Below are 18,763 nucleotides of genomic sequence, written 5' to 3' on the forward strand. Positions count from 1 at the left end.
GCGGTCCCCTGGCTTTCCACCAATACTGTGGGAAACTTGCCCTCCTGAGAATCCATTGCCCCTGTATGCCAGACAACCAAGGGTTAACTGCCCCCTTTCAGCAAGCGCGGCAAGCGCAGCCCACCGCACCACACTCAGGCACAATGAGACCCCCACAGGGAATATACAGACTGAATACAGGCAATGGCAAACAGGAATAGAAGGATAAAACCTGAGGAGACCCTCGCCGCTGCTGCTGCCTCGATCGGTGTTCCAGGAAAGAGGAAGTGATGCTGCCAGGGCGCTCTATGTAAGCCTATGGAGGCTACAAGAAAATGGCCGCCGTGCATGTAAACCATGCGGCCGGAGCGGGCGCCGGTAAAATGGCGTCGTTTGGCGCCGAAATCGCCGCTCCATAGTGCATAAAAACACACACAAGCTTATCCCATTATATGGATACATGTTAGATCGCCGCAGCGATCGCTGTATATGCCCCAACATGCCATAAAAACATGCCCCACAGCACACAGCTTCCCACACTGCCCAGCCTGACACACACAGTGTCACACAGCTCCCCCCCCCCCTTGCAGCCCACAGCATGCAGCCGAGAGATAGGGAGACAAGCAGTGTGAATAAAGGCAGGTTACACAGTCCCAGACTGAGACCCCCCCCAGACAGACAGGTCCCCACATAGATACACTTACCTCACATGGCGTGGGGAACCCGCACAGGCGAACAAGCCGCTGCACATGAGGCAGGGAGAGTCGCAATTCAAGACGCACACAATGGCGGTTAAGAAACCGCACAGCGTCCGGTGAGGTAGCCACCTCACCAAACATCCCTGCACCGAACAGGGATGGGTCGTTCACTGTGCCAGGAGCGTTACCTGGCTGAACGCTCGATGGCAGACTGGGAAGCCACTGACCCACGACCTGCGATCAGGGGGATCAGCCCGAGACCCAGTCCGCATGATCCTCTTCGTCCGAAGAACTAACTAATGCTGACCAAAATAACAGCTAAGTAAAGGTAGAGAAAAAAACTCAAACAAAATATTAAAAAGAAGAAAGAGTCTGGGACAAAAAGTCCCAGCACAGAGAGAGCCAGCCACTCCTGACAAGCTAGACATTAAAACTGAGATATGGTTGCAGGAAGTAGGAGGGTATTGACTGAGGGGACCACCCCTTGAGGGTGGGATATGTTAAAGCTTTATTGTTAACATATTCTGTTGCCTAGCTACTCCTTCGGAGCAAAGTCTAATACCCCCATATGTGACGAATATGAAGAGGCGGCGACTGTCGGAGGACGTAAGAGAAAAACCTTCTCTGTGTAGCAGGCCCCCTAATACTTACCCCAGCCCAATGTTCCTCCAGCGATGTGCACAAGGCCTCGGCTCTCTAGGGACTTTCCCTCCTCATTGGTTAATTTAGCAGCAGGAGCCTATCGTTCACAGCCAGTGAGCCAATGAGGAGGAAGAGGAGAGGGGGTGGGGCCGAGCCACGACTGTGTATGAATGGACACGCAAAGCCGCAGCTCAGTAGCGAGCCTGCTCGGGTGCCCCCTATTGCAAGCGGCTTGCTCTGGGGGCACTAGGCAGGAGGGAGTGGCCAGGAGCACTTAGAACTTAGAACTTTCTGGTTGATAAAACAATTTCAAGCCCATCAAAATAAAAATCAGTATTTCCAGAAAAAAAGAGAATGTTTTACATGACTAAGAAGAAAAAAGATACAGCGGCGGCCAAAGACCAATGGAAGAAGAGTGAGAACAACTGAAAGACAGAGAGGAAGAGAGAAAACACAACAGTAGATGCAAGAGAGAGAGAAAAGTGTGGATAAGGGAGAGAGAGGGAAGCAGATGTGAAAGAGAGAGAAAGAGAGAATGGAGAGGATAAGGAAGGGCAAAGGGAGAAAGATAAGGAAGGGCAAAGGGAGAAAGATAAGGAAGGGCAAAGGGAGAAAGATAAGGAAGGGCAAAGGGAGAAAGATAAGGAAGGGCAAAGGGAGAGGATAAGGAAGGGCAAAGGGAGAGGATAAGGAAGGGCAAAGGGAGCCGATAAGGAAGGGCAAAGGGAGCCGATAAGGAAGGGCGAAGGGAGCCGATAAGGAACAGCGAAGGGAGCCGAGAAGGAACAGCGAAGGGAGCCGAGAAGGAACAGCGAAGGGAGCCGATAAGGAACAGCGAAGGGAGCCGATAAGGAACAGCGAAGGGAGCCGATAAGGAACAGCGAAGGGAGCCGATAAGGAACAGCGAAGGGAGCCGATAAGGAACAGCGAAGGGAGCTGATAAGGAACAGCGAAGGGAGCCGATAAGGAACAGCGAAGGGAGCCGATAAGGAACAGCGAAGGGAGCCGATAAGGAACAGCGAAGGGAGCCGATAAGGAACAGCGAAGGGAGCCGATAAGGAACAGCGAAGGGAGCCGATAAGGAAGAGCGAAGAGAAGGGGTGTGGGAAGAAAACAGGAAAATCAGATAAAGGAGAGAGAAGGGAGTGGATGAGAGGGAAGGAAGTAGATGAGATAGAGAGTATAGCCATCATTATCTTTAGACTTCAGCTACACTTATTTGACGGTCATCTATAGTGGTTTATATTAAGAAGAAATATTAAAAGTTTAAGGCATCCAAAAGAATTAAGGCAGAGTATTTAAGTCTTGAATGCCTGCAGAATCACATGTGTTCTTAACCTGCAGGCAGACGTCCGCATGTATCAGCAAACATGGTGGGGACTTCTTTTCCTGTGTCTCTGCGGATATAAAAGCCCAATAAATTGACTGGGCTGCCTACATGCAGAATGCAGTAACGTGAACCCGAGTCTTAGGCCCCTTTCACACAAAGGGCCTGCCTGACAGTTTTTCAAGCAGGTCTGATCAGAAGGTCCATTCACCCTTATGGGCCGGTGGCTGTTAACGGATTTGTGTCTGTTTACACCCGCCTACCCCTGAGCTGATCCAGTCCCCCCCCCCAAAAAAAAATGGAAGGGGGATCATTCCTCCTCTGTCTAGGACAGGAGTTCTCAACTCCTGTCCTCAGGACTCACCACCAGGTTTGCAAGACAACTGACATACATCACAGGTGATATAATTTGCTGCTTGGTGATTGCAGTATTCTAATCTGCATCTCCCCAAGGTAACACTTAAAATCTGGCCTGTTAGTGGGTCCTGAGGACAGGAGTTGAGAACCACTGGTCTAGGAGGATCGGATCAGAGGGCAGTCATACAGTCATTGCCACCCATAGAGCAGAGCTGGCTCTGCAGAAATGGCGAGGACATGCACCTGTCATCTGGCTCCTCTACTCTGAGCAGCGGGGAATCAGAGGACAGATCCCCTGCTAATCAGAACAGAGCCCACCCTGTGTGAAAGGGGACTAATACTGCTTAAATTATTCTATGGAGGCTGCAAACTATACAAGTAGAGTTGGATGCTGAGCTCCCAGCAGAAACCTGGCAGTAGTGACAAGTGAAATCTTTCTAGTACAAGGTCAAATTCAGCTTCAAATCATTTTTATACTTAAAAAAAAAAAAAAAAAAAAAAAAGGAAAGGCGGACTTCAACTTCTCCTTTTAAAGCACCTTACAAACCTATAAAGCAAAATATGAGCCTGCTATTTCGGCCTCATATTTATTTACAACTTACTTTTTATTGCAGCAAGTCACAAGCAAAAACTAAAAGTCTGCTGTAATAGCAGCTTACCACAAGAGGGCGCAGAAGATACACTTGTTAAAGCTTTGAAATAAGCATTGGGAATGACATACTTGTAGCACCTAAACAAAGTCATCAAGACCACCCAGCATTATGAATTATCATTGGACAGCTATAAAACACAATATTGATCTGTGACTGCTAAACTATGTAATGAAAGAGAAGGACCATGACCTAAAGGGGCTCCCCACTGTACAACATAGGCCTCTCAGTTCACCTATTAAACACAGTGAACCACCTTCACACTAGCTATGCATGCGGAACTGGCAAAGTATACCGCATCTGATGAAGGCCCACAATGCCAACTTCTAAGGAGCCGATGCTTCAAGAGTCCCTGTCTAGATTCCAAGAGCAGTTTGGTTAACAGAACAAGAATGCAGCCTTTGCATTCCAAAGGTACATATGACATCACTGTGATGTGTTGTGATGTCACTAATTGCTTGGAAACTGAATTGCTAAATAAAATTGCACTCCAGACAAAAATTTAACTACAACAATGAAACACAGACCTTTACCAGTTTTACCTGCTGAAAGATTTGGCCAGTCTTGTGATTCATACATCTGCCACCTTGCAGTGCCAAACAGAACGCTTGTGTGCTTCCTGATCGAGCTAGGCAGCATCCTACGTCACCTCTCTGCCTCCAGCCTGCTCATTGGACAACCAAGCAGCATCATCACCTACATGGAATGAGCAACAAGGTGACCCAGGAAGCAGAAAAGCTGAACCAGGAAGAGTCTGAATCACAGAACTATCTGAACACAATTACAAATACTGAAAGTCGTTCTAAAGCCTTAAGGTTTTTCACTTTAATTAATTTGGGTGAAAAACCTTTTGTGCTGCAGCTCCCCCCCCAGACCCCCCTTTTTTACATGAGCCCGATCCAGCGATGTGCACAAGCTTAGTGGCTCCCGCCGCTCCCTTTCTTACTGGAGCCCGATCCAGCGATGTGCACAAGTGCAGTGGCTCCCGCCGCACCCTTTCTTACTGGTGCCCGATCCAGCGATGTGCACAAGCGCAGTGGCTCCCGCCATTCCCTTTCTTACCTGAGCCCGATCCAGCGATGTGCACAAGTGCAGTGGCTCCCGCCGCTCCCTTTCTTACCTGAGCCCATACAGCGATGTGCACAAGTGCAGTGGCTCCCGCTGCTCCCTTTCTTACCTGAGCCCGATCCAGCGATGTGCACAAGTGCAGTGGCTCCCGCCGCTCCCTTTCTTACCTGAGCCCGATCCAGCGATGTGCACAAGTGCAGTGGCTCCCGCTGCTCCCTTTCTTACCTGAGCCCGATCCAGCGATGTGCACAAGTGCAGTGGCTCCCGCCGCTCCCTTTCTTACCTGAGCCCGATCCAGCGATGTGCACAAGTGCAGTGGCTCCCGCCGCTCCCTTTCTTACCTGAGCCCATACAGCGATGTGCACAAGTGCAGTGGCTCCCGCTGCTCCCTTTCTTACCTGAGCCCGATCCAGCGATGTGCACAAGTGCAGTGGCTCCCGCCGCTCCCTTTCTTACCTGAGCCCGATCCATCGATGTGCACAAGCGCAGTGGCTCCCGCCGCTCCCTTTCTTACCTGAGCCCGATCCAGCGATGTGCACAAGCGCAGTGGCTCCCGCCGCTCCCTTTCTTACCTGAGCCCGATCCAGCGATGTGCACAAGCGCAGTGGCTCCCGCTGCTCCCTTTCTTACTGGAGCCCGATCCAGCGATGTGCACAAGCTTAGTGGCTCCCGCCACTCCCTTTCTTACCTGAGCCTGATCCAGCGATGTGCACAAGTGCAGTGGCTCCCACCGCTCCCTTTCTTACCAGAGCCCGATCCAGCAATGTGCACAAGTGCAGTGGCTCCCGCTGCTCCCTTTCTTACCTGAGCCCAATCCAGCGATGTGCACAAGCGCAGTGGCTCCCGCCGCCGTCTCCCTCCTCATTGGACAGATTGATAGCCATTAGCTCACGCTGCTGTCAATCAAAAGCTGTGACATGGGAGCGGGGGGGGGGGGGGGGGCGGGGCCAAGTCCTGCTGTGTCTGTGTCAATGAACGCAGCAGCAGGACACAGGAGCGAGCCCGTACGGGTTCCCCACTATGGAAAGTGGCTATCTGTGGTGTGACCCGATGAAGAGGATCAGGGCTGCCGTGTGCAAAACCATTGCACAGAGCAGGTAAGTATTGTGCATGTTTGTTATTTTAATAAAAAAATAAAAAAAATGAGGCTTTAGTAACACTTTAAAGCCCCTTTTTACACTTGTACGATCTGAAAGTCGTGCAACTTTTGACGCGACTTGAAGCAATGCCTGTGTAATCTTGAGATCTTTGGACCTCAAGTTGCATCAAAGTTGGACCAAAGCAGTGCAGGGACTACTATGAAGTCGCACAGATATGAACGGTACTCATTGGACATCATGGGGTACGACTTTGCAGTCTAAAGTCGCAGGACAAGTCGCACAAGTGTGAAAGGGGCCTAATGCAGTAAAACTAGAAACATACATGTATTTCCACGCTGTTATTTGCCCAGAATCCAAATGTGAAGGCAGCCAATCAAATGACTCCCTCCAGTAGGCTCTTCAAGGGACCATTACAAAGTGTATATCTCCCCCATACACCCTCCTTGTGTCTTCTGGCTGGTTTACATGACACCACATCTATAGTGCCTCAGCAGAAAACCACAGTAAGCTTATAATTCGTATTCTGAAAGTAGAACCACTGAAATGACAGTATAATACTAAACTAAGACAAGTCCACATCAATATACAGCACCACAATACAGCTAAACATCTCCGTCTACAGCAAAATACACAAAAACATAAAATGGTACAGAAATTAATAAATAACAAAAACATCTTCAAACAAAACAGATTCTTAACACATGATTTCAGGTTTTGGATCCATTACCTAAGAAAGGCAGCCATTGTGTCACTTATTAGGAACTGTTAAAGTGACATCATCAAGGCATGCAGCATATCCCCATTGGGATCGGCCAATCTAGAATGGCTTCCTCTGCTATACAGAATGAAGTCTTTGAAGAAATAACAGACCCTGTCACCTTGCCCATTCTGGTTTTCCTGACTCTTGCTGTACCGGACACAGCTAATAACTAACCATTGGTGGACTGTGCCATTTTTGAGTCCTTATGATTAAACTCTGAAGAAGGGGGGAGGTCTTAGAACCCCTGAAACACATTTAATGTTCTATGTGGTTGTCTGTAAACCAACACTAAAAGTTTTCGGACTCTCAGACAGTTTCTTTGGTGCCCTCATTAGACTTTGAGCATGTGAACATGCTGGTAAAACTAGCAGGGTCTGTTTAAAGCTGAATTCCAGACATGGCAATTAGTTCAGCTCGGACCAATGTAAGTATGCATGTTCCAAACCTGTGGGACCCCCCCCGGGAAGTTGGAAATTCCTGTGGTAGGTATCTCTTCTACAGAGACTGTCGCTGGCTTGCAGATGTTGTGCTGAGCGGCTGCCCTGCTGCTTACTGAACACAAGAGGTGGTCTGTCTGCCCGGCACATGTGCCATTCACAGAATACTTTACATTTCCTCAATGAAGGCAATGGCGGAAAATTGGGGTGTTGATGTCACAACCTCCTTGTCCAATCGCATGCATTGATGAGTCATGATGAGTCATCAATGAGCATGCGCATTTAGAAAATGCAAAGTATTCTCATGTCCAGCGGGAGACCTGTATTTACTCTGAATCAGGGCAGCCGCTTGGCATGGGAACTGGATGCTAGTGGAGATCACTGTAATAGCGGTGTAGTAGTGATGCCTACACTAGTTACTTCCAGCTTCCATGGGGACCCCACAGGTATGGCACACACATACTTACATTGGTCCAACCTGGACTAATGTAACCATATAAATATTGCAAAAAAGGAACACAAGGGGGTGCCACTTAAGTCGCCTGTCTGCCCGGCACATGTGCCATTCACAGAATACTTTACATTTTCTCAATGAATGCAATGGTGGAAAAGTGGGGTGTTAATGTCACAACCTCCTTGTACAATCAAATGAGCACATGCATTGAGAAAATGCAAAGTGTTCTCATGTCCAGCTAGAGACTTGTATTTACTCTGAATCAGGGCAGCTGCTTGGCATGGGAACTGGATGCTAGTGGAGATCACTGTAATAGCAGTGTAGTAGTGATTTCCAGCTTCCATGGGGATCCTACAGTAATGGCACACACATACTTACATTGGTCCAACCTGGACTAATTTAACTATATAAATATTGCAAAAAAGGAACACAAGGGGGCTACACTTGAGTGAAGCATTAATGGGTTATTTTATACCCATCAATACCATACTTAGCTAGCGCCCCCTTGTTTTCCTTTTTTGTAATTTCAGAGAGTCGTTCCCGTCTGAAGTGGAGCTGCCTACTCAAGTACAACAACCTTCCTATGGGATTTTTATGAACTCCTATGAACATTTTATGAACTACCTATGCTACACAAGCATATCTTCCCATTTATCTAAGAGGGGCAGCTACTAAATGATGCGGATGGTGCATTAGCATTTTTTTTGCACCACAATTTCAATTGTTATTTGTATATAAAAATTGGCATACCTGGAATTCATCTTTAATGCCCAACCTCCGACCATCTTATATTTACTTTAACAGCGCTCCCCTGATTTTCCTTTTTCTGTGGCTGTCTCCTCAAAAGATCCAAAGCTTCTGGATAAAGGGAGAGCATAGGATATCTTTCTACGTTTCAGTGCTCATAGAAGCGGCCAATACTAAGCCCAAGTAAAGTCCTGTGACTAATGGCGCTTTTCCACTGCATGGTACGGCTCGGTTTGGAGCTTTTCCACTGCATGGTACCGCATGGTACGTGTTAGAACGGTTTGGTACGGTTTGGTACAGCTGCGCTTTTCCACGGTTTGGTACAGCTGCGCTTTTCCACTACATGGTATGGCTCGGTACGGCTCGCTTAAACAGTACCACCTCGGTTGTGATTCCAAGCGGGCCGTCCCTTTACCATATCATCCAATCCTTTGCATGCAGCCTTGATTGTTTGTCACTACTAGCCACTGATTGGTCAGAGAATCGTTGTAATCCCACCCACTTACTACTTTAGTGGAAAAGCAAACCGAGCTGAGTGGAGCCTATACAGTGCTGAAACGTGTCGACTCGTACCACGCAGTGGAAAAGAAAACTGAGCCGAGCAGGGCCAAGCAGTGCCAAGCCGAGCCGGTGCTTGCAGTGGAAAAGTGCCATAAAGGGGGTGATGTCACTAAACCCCTATAACCTAAGTCACAGTGTACTAACAATAGCTTCAACAGAGCAAGGTTCCATGGGGAAACGCTGTGGAGGTCGGTATAAGGTGGTTGGGGAAAAGGGCTGGGGAGAGCATTAAACAGACCCTGAACACTTTGGCCTGAATGGGCAAGGTAAGAGGGTCTCCTTAAGATAGACCAGTGATTTCATGGATAGTGAAACCCATCATGGCTATCTGTCAAGCATTGGATTTGGTCAAAAGCAGACAAACACAAAACATTCCAGGGGTAAGCCCTGAGGGACAAAGAAATAGATAAGCAAATCCCTTTTTAGTGTAATGATGCCCATCACATCAGTAGTGACCTTTTCTCACTGCAAGAAAACTGCTGAGCTTACGATTGTCTACTCAACACACAAAAACCTCCCAGAATGCGTTGCAGTGAGCCGACCCACATTACAAGGCCGTGATCCTGACATGTGGAAACATCTGGACAGTTTGCACTTCACTTCCTGATGATACATCCAGAGGGTTAAGACAATGCATGAATGGGGTCAGAGAACTGTCAAGGATTGTACATTGCTGGGTCTCCTCACATCGCTCTCCAAATCAGACCATTCTTGCTGGGCTCCAAAAATTCCTCCACCAGAACTTGAATGACCCTCTTCAGCTCCTCTTCCAGGAATAGTTTGTCACTGAAAGTATAAAGGAAGACATATTAAAAAGGAAATGTGTAGAGTTTCTGTACATACTTTTTTTTTTTTTTTTTTTAATATGGTCAGGACTGAAAAAATAAATTTTTTTTTTTACTTACTGTAAAATCTATTTCCTATAGTCCATTGAGGGACACAGGAATGCAAAAACATAAGTGTTATACTGCCGACTACAGGAGGTCAGGACACTGGCAAACCGAAAAATGTAACTTCCTCTAGCCGGCATGTCTCAGTTTTGTGGAAAAGCAACAGTGAGGGCAAAGCAAAAACCACAGAATGCTGGGATCAACATCCCTCAATGAGCTCCAAGATATGAACTCTATGGTGTAAAACCAAAGATCTGACTTGCTTGTCCACTACGGGACACGGGCAAACAATCTGGACATTTAAAACCATTCCAACTGGGGGGTGGAAAACAACCACTGATGAGAATGGATTAAGAAGTGTCTGCAGCTTATGACTACCTTAAGGACCAATGCCCATATCTGAATCAGATGAGTTGAAGCCCCCTACAAGACAGGGGAAGCTGGCAATAACCAAAAGAAGGCCACAGAGGATCAACCTGATGCTCGAGATCAGGATAGAACAGATCACGACCAAGGGAAATTACTCCATCATTGGAGTAGGACCGTTGAGCCTGAACCAGGAAATAGCCATGAACTACAAGCTTACCAAAACAGGTAGAACAACATAACTGCATGAAGGAAAGAGATGAACAAAACAAGGTCAACATAAAAAGCACTGGGACCAAATAAATAGGTCTGCCTAGCAGGCATGGAAGAAGTACCCGTCTCCAGGTGATTGGGTTCAACAAAGGCCTTTGGATGTACTCTATCTCTAACTAGATGGACCTTCAGCAGAACCTTGATCTGCCTGCTAATAATCAAGGGGAGCAAAGAGCCCTCCAGTGGGGATTGCTTACTGTCATGGAGGAGAATCATAGCCCCCAAACTTACCCTTTGGTGTGGTGACATTAGATGAGGAGAGCAAGATGTCAAAGCATTGTCTCCAATGAGGCAGTGCAGTTAATAGTACTCCAAGCATCATACAGCGTATAGGGCTAAACCACTTGTCCTGTCATAGGGAAGACTTCCAAACCTTTCCAAAGGAGAAGTTCCTACAACATTCAGGCGAAATCAAACAGAATCCACCTGAGGAAGCCAACAAATAGGATCCCTAGATGCAGAGGTAACCCCCTGTTCTGGAGAACTAGACCGAAATCCTGGGCATGGGGAAACTCCAGTGTGGGGTCCCCATAGAGTAGGGGGAAGAGTCCATCCTATGGGGTACCCATAAAGTAGGGGAAGATTCCATTCTATTTACCAAAAGAAGTGATGGGTCACACTAGGGACTTCTTAGTGCTCAACCAGTCGAAGCTTGCAGGCATTAGGGCCCTTTAGAAGAGTTGTGGCTAAGGTCCAGAAAGCCGATACCTTTCCGAGAAGTATTTAACGAGGATACCAGGAAAAGACACAAGGGTAGCCATAGGGTTCATTGCTCCTAGAAGTAACAGGTGCCTTTCAAGGATACTGAGGGTCAGATCCTTGCTAAGATAGGGAACAGTCAGGGGTACCAGGCAGGTACCATGAAGGAATCAACAGTACCCGAGGGTATAGCATTCTCATTCAGGGAAGTAGAGTCTTGATGGGATACACCTGTCAAAGCCAAGTCCTTAATTAGACAGGGACCCAAAGTTCCAATGAGCTTGAAACCCAGGATTCCCAGGAAAAATGAAGGTGCTGCCAGACACGAGGGGTTAGTCTGTGGACTAAAAGGGTGTTCTGAACACCTGACTGCTGGGTGAAGGGTACTAAGGACCCCTCCTGATGTACAAAAAGCCCTTCACTTGTAGAAGTGGGGGCAAATCCCTATGCCAAAGGGGGTAGTTGACCTTTGGTTTTGAACCCTACAGGTTGAGCGGGAGTTAGGCTCTAAAAATCAGAACTTGCTGTCGAAGCTGATGAAGATTGGAGATACTCCAACCCTTCTACAGACCACCTGCATTGCGCACTGACCATCCATGGTGCTGCTAATCATGGTGCCAAGAGCAGGACTGGAGAGACCATGTCCCTTGAAAGATAATGGTGTCAGATGCTCTTTGGATGTAGCATTAGTGTTCCACCCATGTGCTCTACACATCTATATGGACACAAGTCCCATATAAGATACAAGCTTGGATGCTTGTAGCAAGCTATGACAACTAAAGCACAGGGCTCCAGACATTTGCTACAGCCAATTTATAAGGCGGGTGCCTAACCCATCGGCGCAGGGATCTCTCGAAGAAATGTACTTGGTCTGACACTGTATGAAAGATTAGGTTTATCACCAACACGGGATGGGAGGCCAGACCAACGATTTAAAAACAATACCTTTCACAGAGGAAAAGTTCTGCCACACTCTTTGTTGGAGTCCAGGACCCTTCTGGGTGTTTCCAGTCTGCACAGAAGAATGTCTCAAATAGCAGGTTTAGAGGAGAGGTATTTGCAGTAGTAGGAGCTCTAAAAGACCCACGGTCTGAAAGAGCAGGATGATCCTCCAGGTACAGGGTAATACAGGGCACCAATAAAGTTTGAAACAACTCCCTGTAAATCTGAGTAAATGGCCAGAGACTGAAGTGCCTGAAGAGCAGTCTCTTCAGTAATAGACAAGCTGAGGCTCTAAATCTGAGCCATAGATGGTGACAGGGATCCCATTCCTGACTTGGTTTAAGGGCTGAGGAAATTCAGAGACAGACTCTGCAAGGGATGGCAGTGGAGTGTGTTTAGAGCATCTGCAGGTAGAGCTCCCCAGTAGCTGAGCACAAACAGCTAAAAAAGCTCCAACCAGACATGGAAGTCCCTTGACATCGGGGAGGCCTTGGCTTTGCCCAATGGAGGCGTGAAACACTAACAATGACAACCCTATAACAAGGGGGTCCCAGATTCTAAATTACAGGCAACCATTTTTTTTTCTGGGAATATCAAGCACACGCCTCCAGAATCATTAGGTCAGTATGGGCTGAGGTCACCCACAGCAGTGGGACTGTCCTCACGGTGACTTAGCGAAGACATGTTGCGTCTATGCAGTGGCAATGCGGCATAGGTCCAAAGTGAGGCAAGGCCTCAGGTACTCGCACCCCGGGCAGCTGGTGCTGAGGGTTCTTAGGTGGTCAGAGGTGATCAGGTCCTTGTAGGCGGGCAAAGGAAACAGACCGGTACACTCGGAGTTGAAAGGCACCACAATGCACTAGTCCTTCTCATCAATTCCAGCAGGGTCCAGGTACGGCCTTCAAAGCTAGGATGAGGAAATGCTGACTTGGATAGCTACTATAGGGACTTGTTCCAGCAGCGATCTCAGCAAAGTCACAGTGTCAAAAATTCTATAAAGCATAGAAGGCTAGAAAAAAAAAATAGGATCTTTTCAACAGACCTGATGAAAAGGTTTCCTACCTCCATAGGAAAAAAAAGAGCCAAGCTGGATAGAAGATTTGCTGGCCAACAATTGTTCTGTTTTCCAATGTATCAAACGCCATTATAAATATTTCTGAATTCCTGGGCTCCTCATTGATGTCAGATAAATATAAAATACTGCATATTATTACGTAATCTCCTATGCAGCTAACAAGTGGAGTTTCTGGGTTATTTTTCAAGGACCCTTTGCTGTAAAACGCGTTATTTACAGAGTTCAATGACTCAAGCTGAAGTTTACACACCCAGAAAATGCAGGAAATGGTTCCATTTGAGGTTTTAATCAAAGCTTAAGACAGGCATTTCTTTCTGTCCTCTCCTTTTAGCTTACTTGAAGTGCCCTGGGAATCCATTGTCATGTATTAACCCTTTCACTGCCAGTACCATTTTGTGGGGTTTTTTTGCACGCATTAAAAAAAAACAAAAAATCACTCTAGATCTGAAGATTACTTAAATCTCCCAAACATTTTCTGAAGGCAGAGAATAAAAAAAAATTGTAGTTCCAATTATTTACATGATGCAAAGTACAAAAGGCAATAAAAGAGGAGGTTGCGCTAAGTAAATAGACACCACAAATGTTAAGCTGTAGAATTGTGTACTCCTGTAAAAAAACAACAAGCTTCAGTACTCAATGTTTTCCATAGGCGACATTTTAAAAGCCCACACAGGTCATCAGCTTAAGGGTTAACAAAGAATAATGGGTCTAGAGTTATTACTCTCACTCCAGCGTGAATGTGTACCAAGTGTAGCACAAGTGATATTTTTGTATGCAGACCTCATCCCATTGGGTGTGTTTACATTTGTATGTGGGGGTCGGGCACAAAAGCTTTTTTGGGGGGGGTGGTTTAAGTGCTTGGGTGTAACTTTATTTTTTGACATTGTTTTTCTTCGCTCAGAAACGACTTGATATGTCTTAGTGACAAGTTTAGACCCCTGATGTCTCATCTGTCTTCTATTGAAGCTAATGGAGCACAGATCACAATCCATTAGCTTCTTTCTTGGTCAAAGTGGCCAAAGAAAGTGACACCCTCACTTCTTTGCAGCTAGGGAAGATCAGCTAATGCAGTGGTCCTCAACTCCAGTCCTCAGGGCCCACTAACAGGCCAGGTTTGCAAGATAACCAAATTACATCACAGGTGATCTCATTTGCTGCTCAGTGATTGCAGTATTCTAGTCTGCATCTCCCCAAGGTAATACTTAAAATCTGGCCTGTTAGTGGGCCCCGAGGACCAGAGTTGAGGACCACTGAGCTAATGGATAGTGGAGCCCAGGAAACATGACAGGGGGGGAAGCAGTTGAAGGGGGCTGAGGTCACACTTTCATGAGACATTCAAAGCAAATTAGACAGCTCTACAGAAAGCCAACAGTTGGCTTGTGAAACTTACACACAGTGCTACAAATGTGTTCACAATCCAACTGTCAGCATGTCATTCATCGGTGGCAGTAAGGTCCCTTTCACATGAACGATCCGATCAGATCCGCCTGTCAGTTTTTTAGGCGGATCTAATCGGATCCTCCATGCATCCCTATGGGGCAGTGGGTGTCAGCGGTGACATGTCCGCTGCTATCCGATTCCGATCTGGTCTGTGAAATTCGGACGGATGGAAACCCTATTTTCCATCTGTCCAGGAGATCGGATGAGAACGGACTGGCGGTCCATTCTCATCCAATCCCCCCATAGAGAGCAGCGGGGATCTGGCACCTCCCTCTCCGCACAGTGAGCGGAGACGGAGCTGTCATCTGCCTGCTCAGCGGGGATCGGCAGATCGATCCCCCGCTGTGCAGCATGGAGTCCACCGATGAAGGACGTGTGAAAGGACCCTAAAAGGGTTAAAGGCCTGAACAACACAGTTTAATAAGCTAAATATATTCACACAAATGCTGTTTAAAAATCTTACAGTCTGTTTTCTTTACAAAGCTCCCACAGTCCAAGTAGATGAGCCTTTCCCTGCCAGCCTGCCGCAGAGAAGGATCCTTGCTCTCTGTGTGAAAGCAGTGGTCTCTGCAACGGTCCAACACACTTCCCTGTTGGACTACAGAATATCTCCCCCTGTCCACATCACCATAACTCTTAGTGCTCACTCCCCTTCCATACTATATACTGCTGTATTAGACCTTTGCAAAGAGACCACTGCTTTCATACAGAGAGCAAGAGGTCCTTCTTTGCAACATCCATGGATACCTGGGCAAAAATCTGGAATAAAATAAAATATCTAGCACAGGACTCTAATACATACACATGTGCTTAGATTTTGTCTTTTTAAAAATACTGTACAAATAGAAAAATACCTGTTTATCTGTCAGAAATCCAGTGAGCTGACAATGCTGCCTTCACAGCACTGAAACCACAGGAGAGGTGATCCAGTATTTGGTATGGAAGGTGAGTGAGCACTAAGGCCCCTTTCACACATGCGGACTGTTCAAAACCGCCTGTCAGTTTTTCAGGCGGATCTGAAAGGATGCCTCATGCATCTCTATGGGGCAGCGGATGTCAGCCGTCCGTCAAATCTGGTTGGACTGAAACCCTATTTTCCATCCGTCCAGCGGATCAGATCGGATGGGATCAGATAAGAACGGACAGGCGGTCCGTTCGCACCCGATTCCCCCATAGAGGACAGCAGGCATCTGACAGCTCCGTCTGCGCACACAGAGCTGCCATCCACCTGCTCAGCGGGGATCAGCGGATCGATCCCCTGCTGAGAAAATCGGAGTCTGCCGACGGACTCACATGTGTGAAAGGGGCCTAAGTGTTATGGTGATAAGGATAGGGGGAGATGTTATGTAGTCTAATTGGGAAGAACTCAGGCAGGGCCAACAACACTGATTGGGATTTCAGTGCAACCGCGACCCTGTGTTGTCGGATCACCACAGGAAGTTAGGAGCTCACTGTATTTTATAAAAATACAAAACATGGAGAGATGTACATGCAGTGCAGAGATGTACTGCAAATGCATTTTTTGAAATTCTGCCTAGACACAAACCCTAAAGGCTAACCACTTTTGTTCACCCCCTTTTTTTTTTTTCTCTAAATTCCAGCTACCCTATGTACTAATGAAGCATTAATGTACTTGTTTTGCAAAAATAAAACAGCAATCCATAAATTCTATACTGGCTTACCTCACTCTCTTCATAGCTGTTTAAAGTAAACACACTGCTCGATTACTTCTGCCTTACTTCCTGGTCAGATTTTAGGTCACGATACAGGAAGGAGCTGACCAACTGATCTCATTAGCATCATCTACCCGCAGATGGTCAACTCCTTCCTGTGTCATGACCTAAAATCTGACCACGAAGCAAGGCAGAAGTAATCGAGCAGTGGGTTTAACTGCTTGCTGCAGATATACTGCGTCAGGCTGGCTCGGCTGCGCGAATCGACGTATGGGTACGCTGGTTTGCGAGAGCAGTCCGGTCCTGGGGGCGAGCGCCCGTCCTCACTAGGCAGTGGAGATGCCGATGCAGGGGACCGGCGCCATCGATTGCCGCTGGGCACCCGCGATCATTCCCTGCTGAGAGAGGATGACGGTCAGCTGTTGTAAACACCGCTGACCGTCGTTCTCTCTGAAATGATGACAGAGCACCTGTGATCCTCCTATATAGGATCACAGGTCTCTGTGTTCATTTCACAAGTCCCTCCCCCATACAGTTAGAAAACACTCCCCTAGGCTCCCACTTAACCCTTTGATCACCCCTATGTTAACCCCTTCCCTCCCGAAGTCATTATTACTGTAACAGTGCATATTTTTAGCACCGATTACTGTAGTAATGTCACTGGTCCCCCCAAAAGTGTCAAAAATGTCAGTTAGGTCTCAGAACTGTCCGCCACAATGTCGCAGTCCCGCTAAAAAATCGCAGATCGCCGCCATTACTTGTAAAAAATAAATAAATAAAAATAATATAAATCTTTCCCCTAGTTAGTAGACGCGATAACTTTTGTGCAAACCAAACAAAACTCGCTTATTGTGATTTTTTTTTTACCAAAAATATGTAGCAGAATACAAATTGGCCTAAAATGATGAAAATTTTTGATTTTTAAATATTTTTGGGGGGGGAATGTTAACTAGCAGAATGTGAAAAATATTTTTTTTTCCAGAATTGTTGTTTTTTTTGTTTATAGCGCAAAAAATATAAAATCGCAGAGGTGATCAAATACCACCAAAAGAAAGCTCTATTTGTGGGGAAAAAAGGACAAATTTTATTTGGGTACGGAGTCGCACGACCGCACAATTGTCTGTTAAAGTAACGCAGTGCCGAATCACAAAAAAATGGGCTGGTCACTAAGGGGGCAAATCCTTCTGGTCCAGAAGTGGTTAAACAGCTATGAAGACAGTGAGGTAAAAAATGGATTTTTGTAAAATCTTACCGTAAAATCCTTTTCTCTTAGCTCATTGACAGACGTAGTCCTCGGTGATACACCACCTTCGGGTTATGTTGCCTCCACAGGAGCAGGACTAGACAGGAAATTAAAAAGCTCTGGCCACACCCCAGGGGCAGTCCCAGAAGGTATATCCTCTCTCTCTCTGCCTCAGCAAATCAGTTATGTGAAAAAGCAGTCTTTAGAGATTTTAACCCAACTCAAAAAACAGAGGGGCGGGGACTACGTCTGTCAATGAGCTAAGAGAAAAGGATTTTACGGTAAGATTTTACAAAAATCCATTTTTCTCTAGCACTCATTGACAGACGTAGTCCTCGGTGATACACCACCTTCGGGACGTCCCAGAGCAGTATCACAACTGAGGGGTGGGAAAATGGAAATCAAATCCCAATCTAGAAGGCCCAACCGGTGCCAACTAGAAGTTTACAATGCTCATCCTTAACCACTTTACAACCGGAGGATTTTGCTGTCTTCCGTCCAGGCCACTTTTTGCGATTCGGCGCTGTGCGACTTCAACTGACAATTGCGCGGTCGTGCGACGCCGTACCCAAACGAAATTTACGTCCTTTTTCTCCCACAAACAGAGCTTTCTTTTGGTGGTATTTGATCACCTGTGCGATTTTTACTTTTTGCGCTATAAACAAAAAAAGAGCGTTTATTTTGAAAAAATAACAATATTTTTCACATTTTTTTATATGAAATTCCCCCCAAAAAAGATGTAAAAACCAATTTTTTTAAAAGTTTTTTGCCAATTTGTTTTATGCTACATATGTTTGGTAAAAAAAATCGCAATAAGCGTATTTTGATTGGTTTGCGCAAAAGTTATTGCGTTTACTAACAAAGGGAAAGATTTCTGTCATTTTTGGTGTTTTTTTTTTAACGCGTAATGGCGGCGATCTGCGATTTTTTTTGCGGGACTGCGACATTGCGGCGGACAGACCGGACCCCTGACTGACATTTTTGACACTTTTGGGGGTACCAGTGACATTACTGCAGTAATCAGTGCTATATATATGCACTGTTACTGTAAAAATGACACTGGCAGGGAAGGGGTTAATTTTATTGGAGAGGGAGGGGTTAATGTATGCCTGGTGCTTACTGACGTGTAGGGGGGGAGGTGACTGAGGGAGTCATGGACAGATCGGATGTCCAGCTATGCTGAACAGTCCGATCTGTCACTCCCTGTCACTATGGAGATCCGCCCGCTGTGTTTACACACAGCGGGCGGATCTCCAGACTCGATCCCCGACGATCGGGTAAGAGCAGCGGCGATCGCCGCTGCTCCTCCCCTGGCCCGACTCCCGCTGTGAATGAAAACAGCGGGAGCGAGCCTCCGGCGGCGCGCAAGCGCCGCCCAGAAG

At 46.7% G+C, this 18,763-nt stretch overlaps 1 protein-coding gene across 1 annotated transcript in view; it reads right to left on the bottom strand.

Moving 5' to 3' along the window:
• Positions 1-9,004: 9,004 nt before the first annotated feature.
• PGM2L1 (phosphoglucomutase 2 like 1) overlaps positions 9,005-18,763 on the bottom strand; it is a 145,726-nt gene continuing 135,967 nt past the window's right edge. The window contains exon 14 of the mRNA XM_082244365.1: positions 9,005-9,566. Within this exon, the coding sequence (XP_082100491.1) occupies positions 9,464-9,566 (103 nt within the window). The 3' untranslated portion in view covers positions 9,005-9,463. The remainder of the gene's footprint in view (positions 9,567-18,763) is intronic.

This window comes from Pelophylax lessonae, assembly GCF_965119305.1.
Source record: "Pelophylax lessonae genome assembly, chromosome: 2".
Classification (NCBI taxonomy): Eukaryota; Metazoa; Chordata; class Amphibia; order Anura; family Ranidae; genus Pelophylax; species Pelophylax lessonae.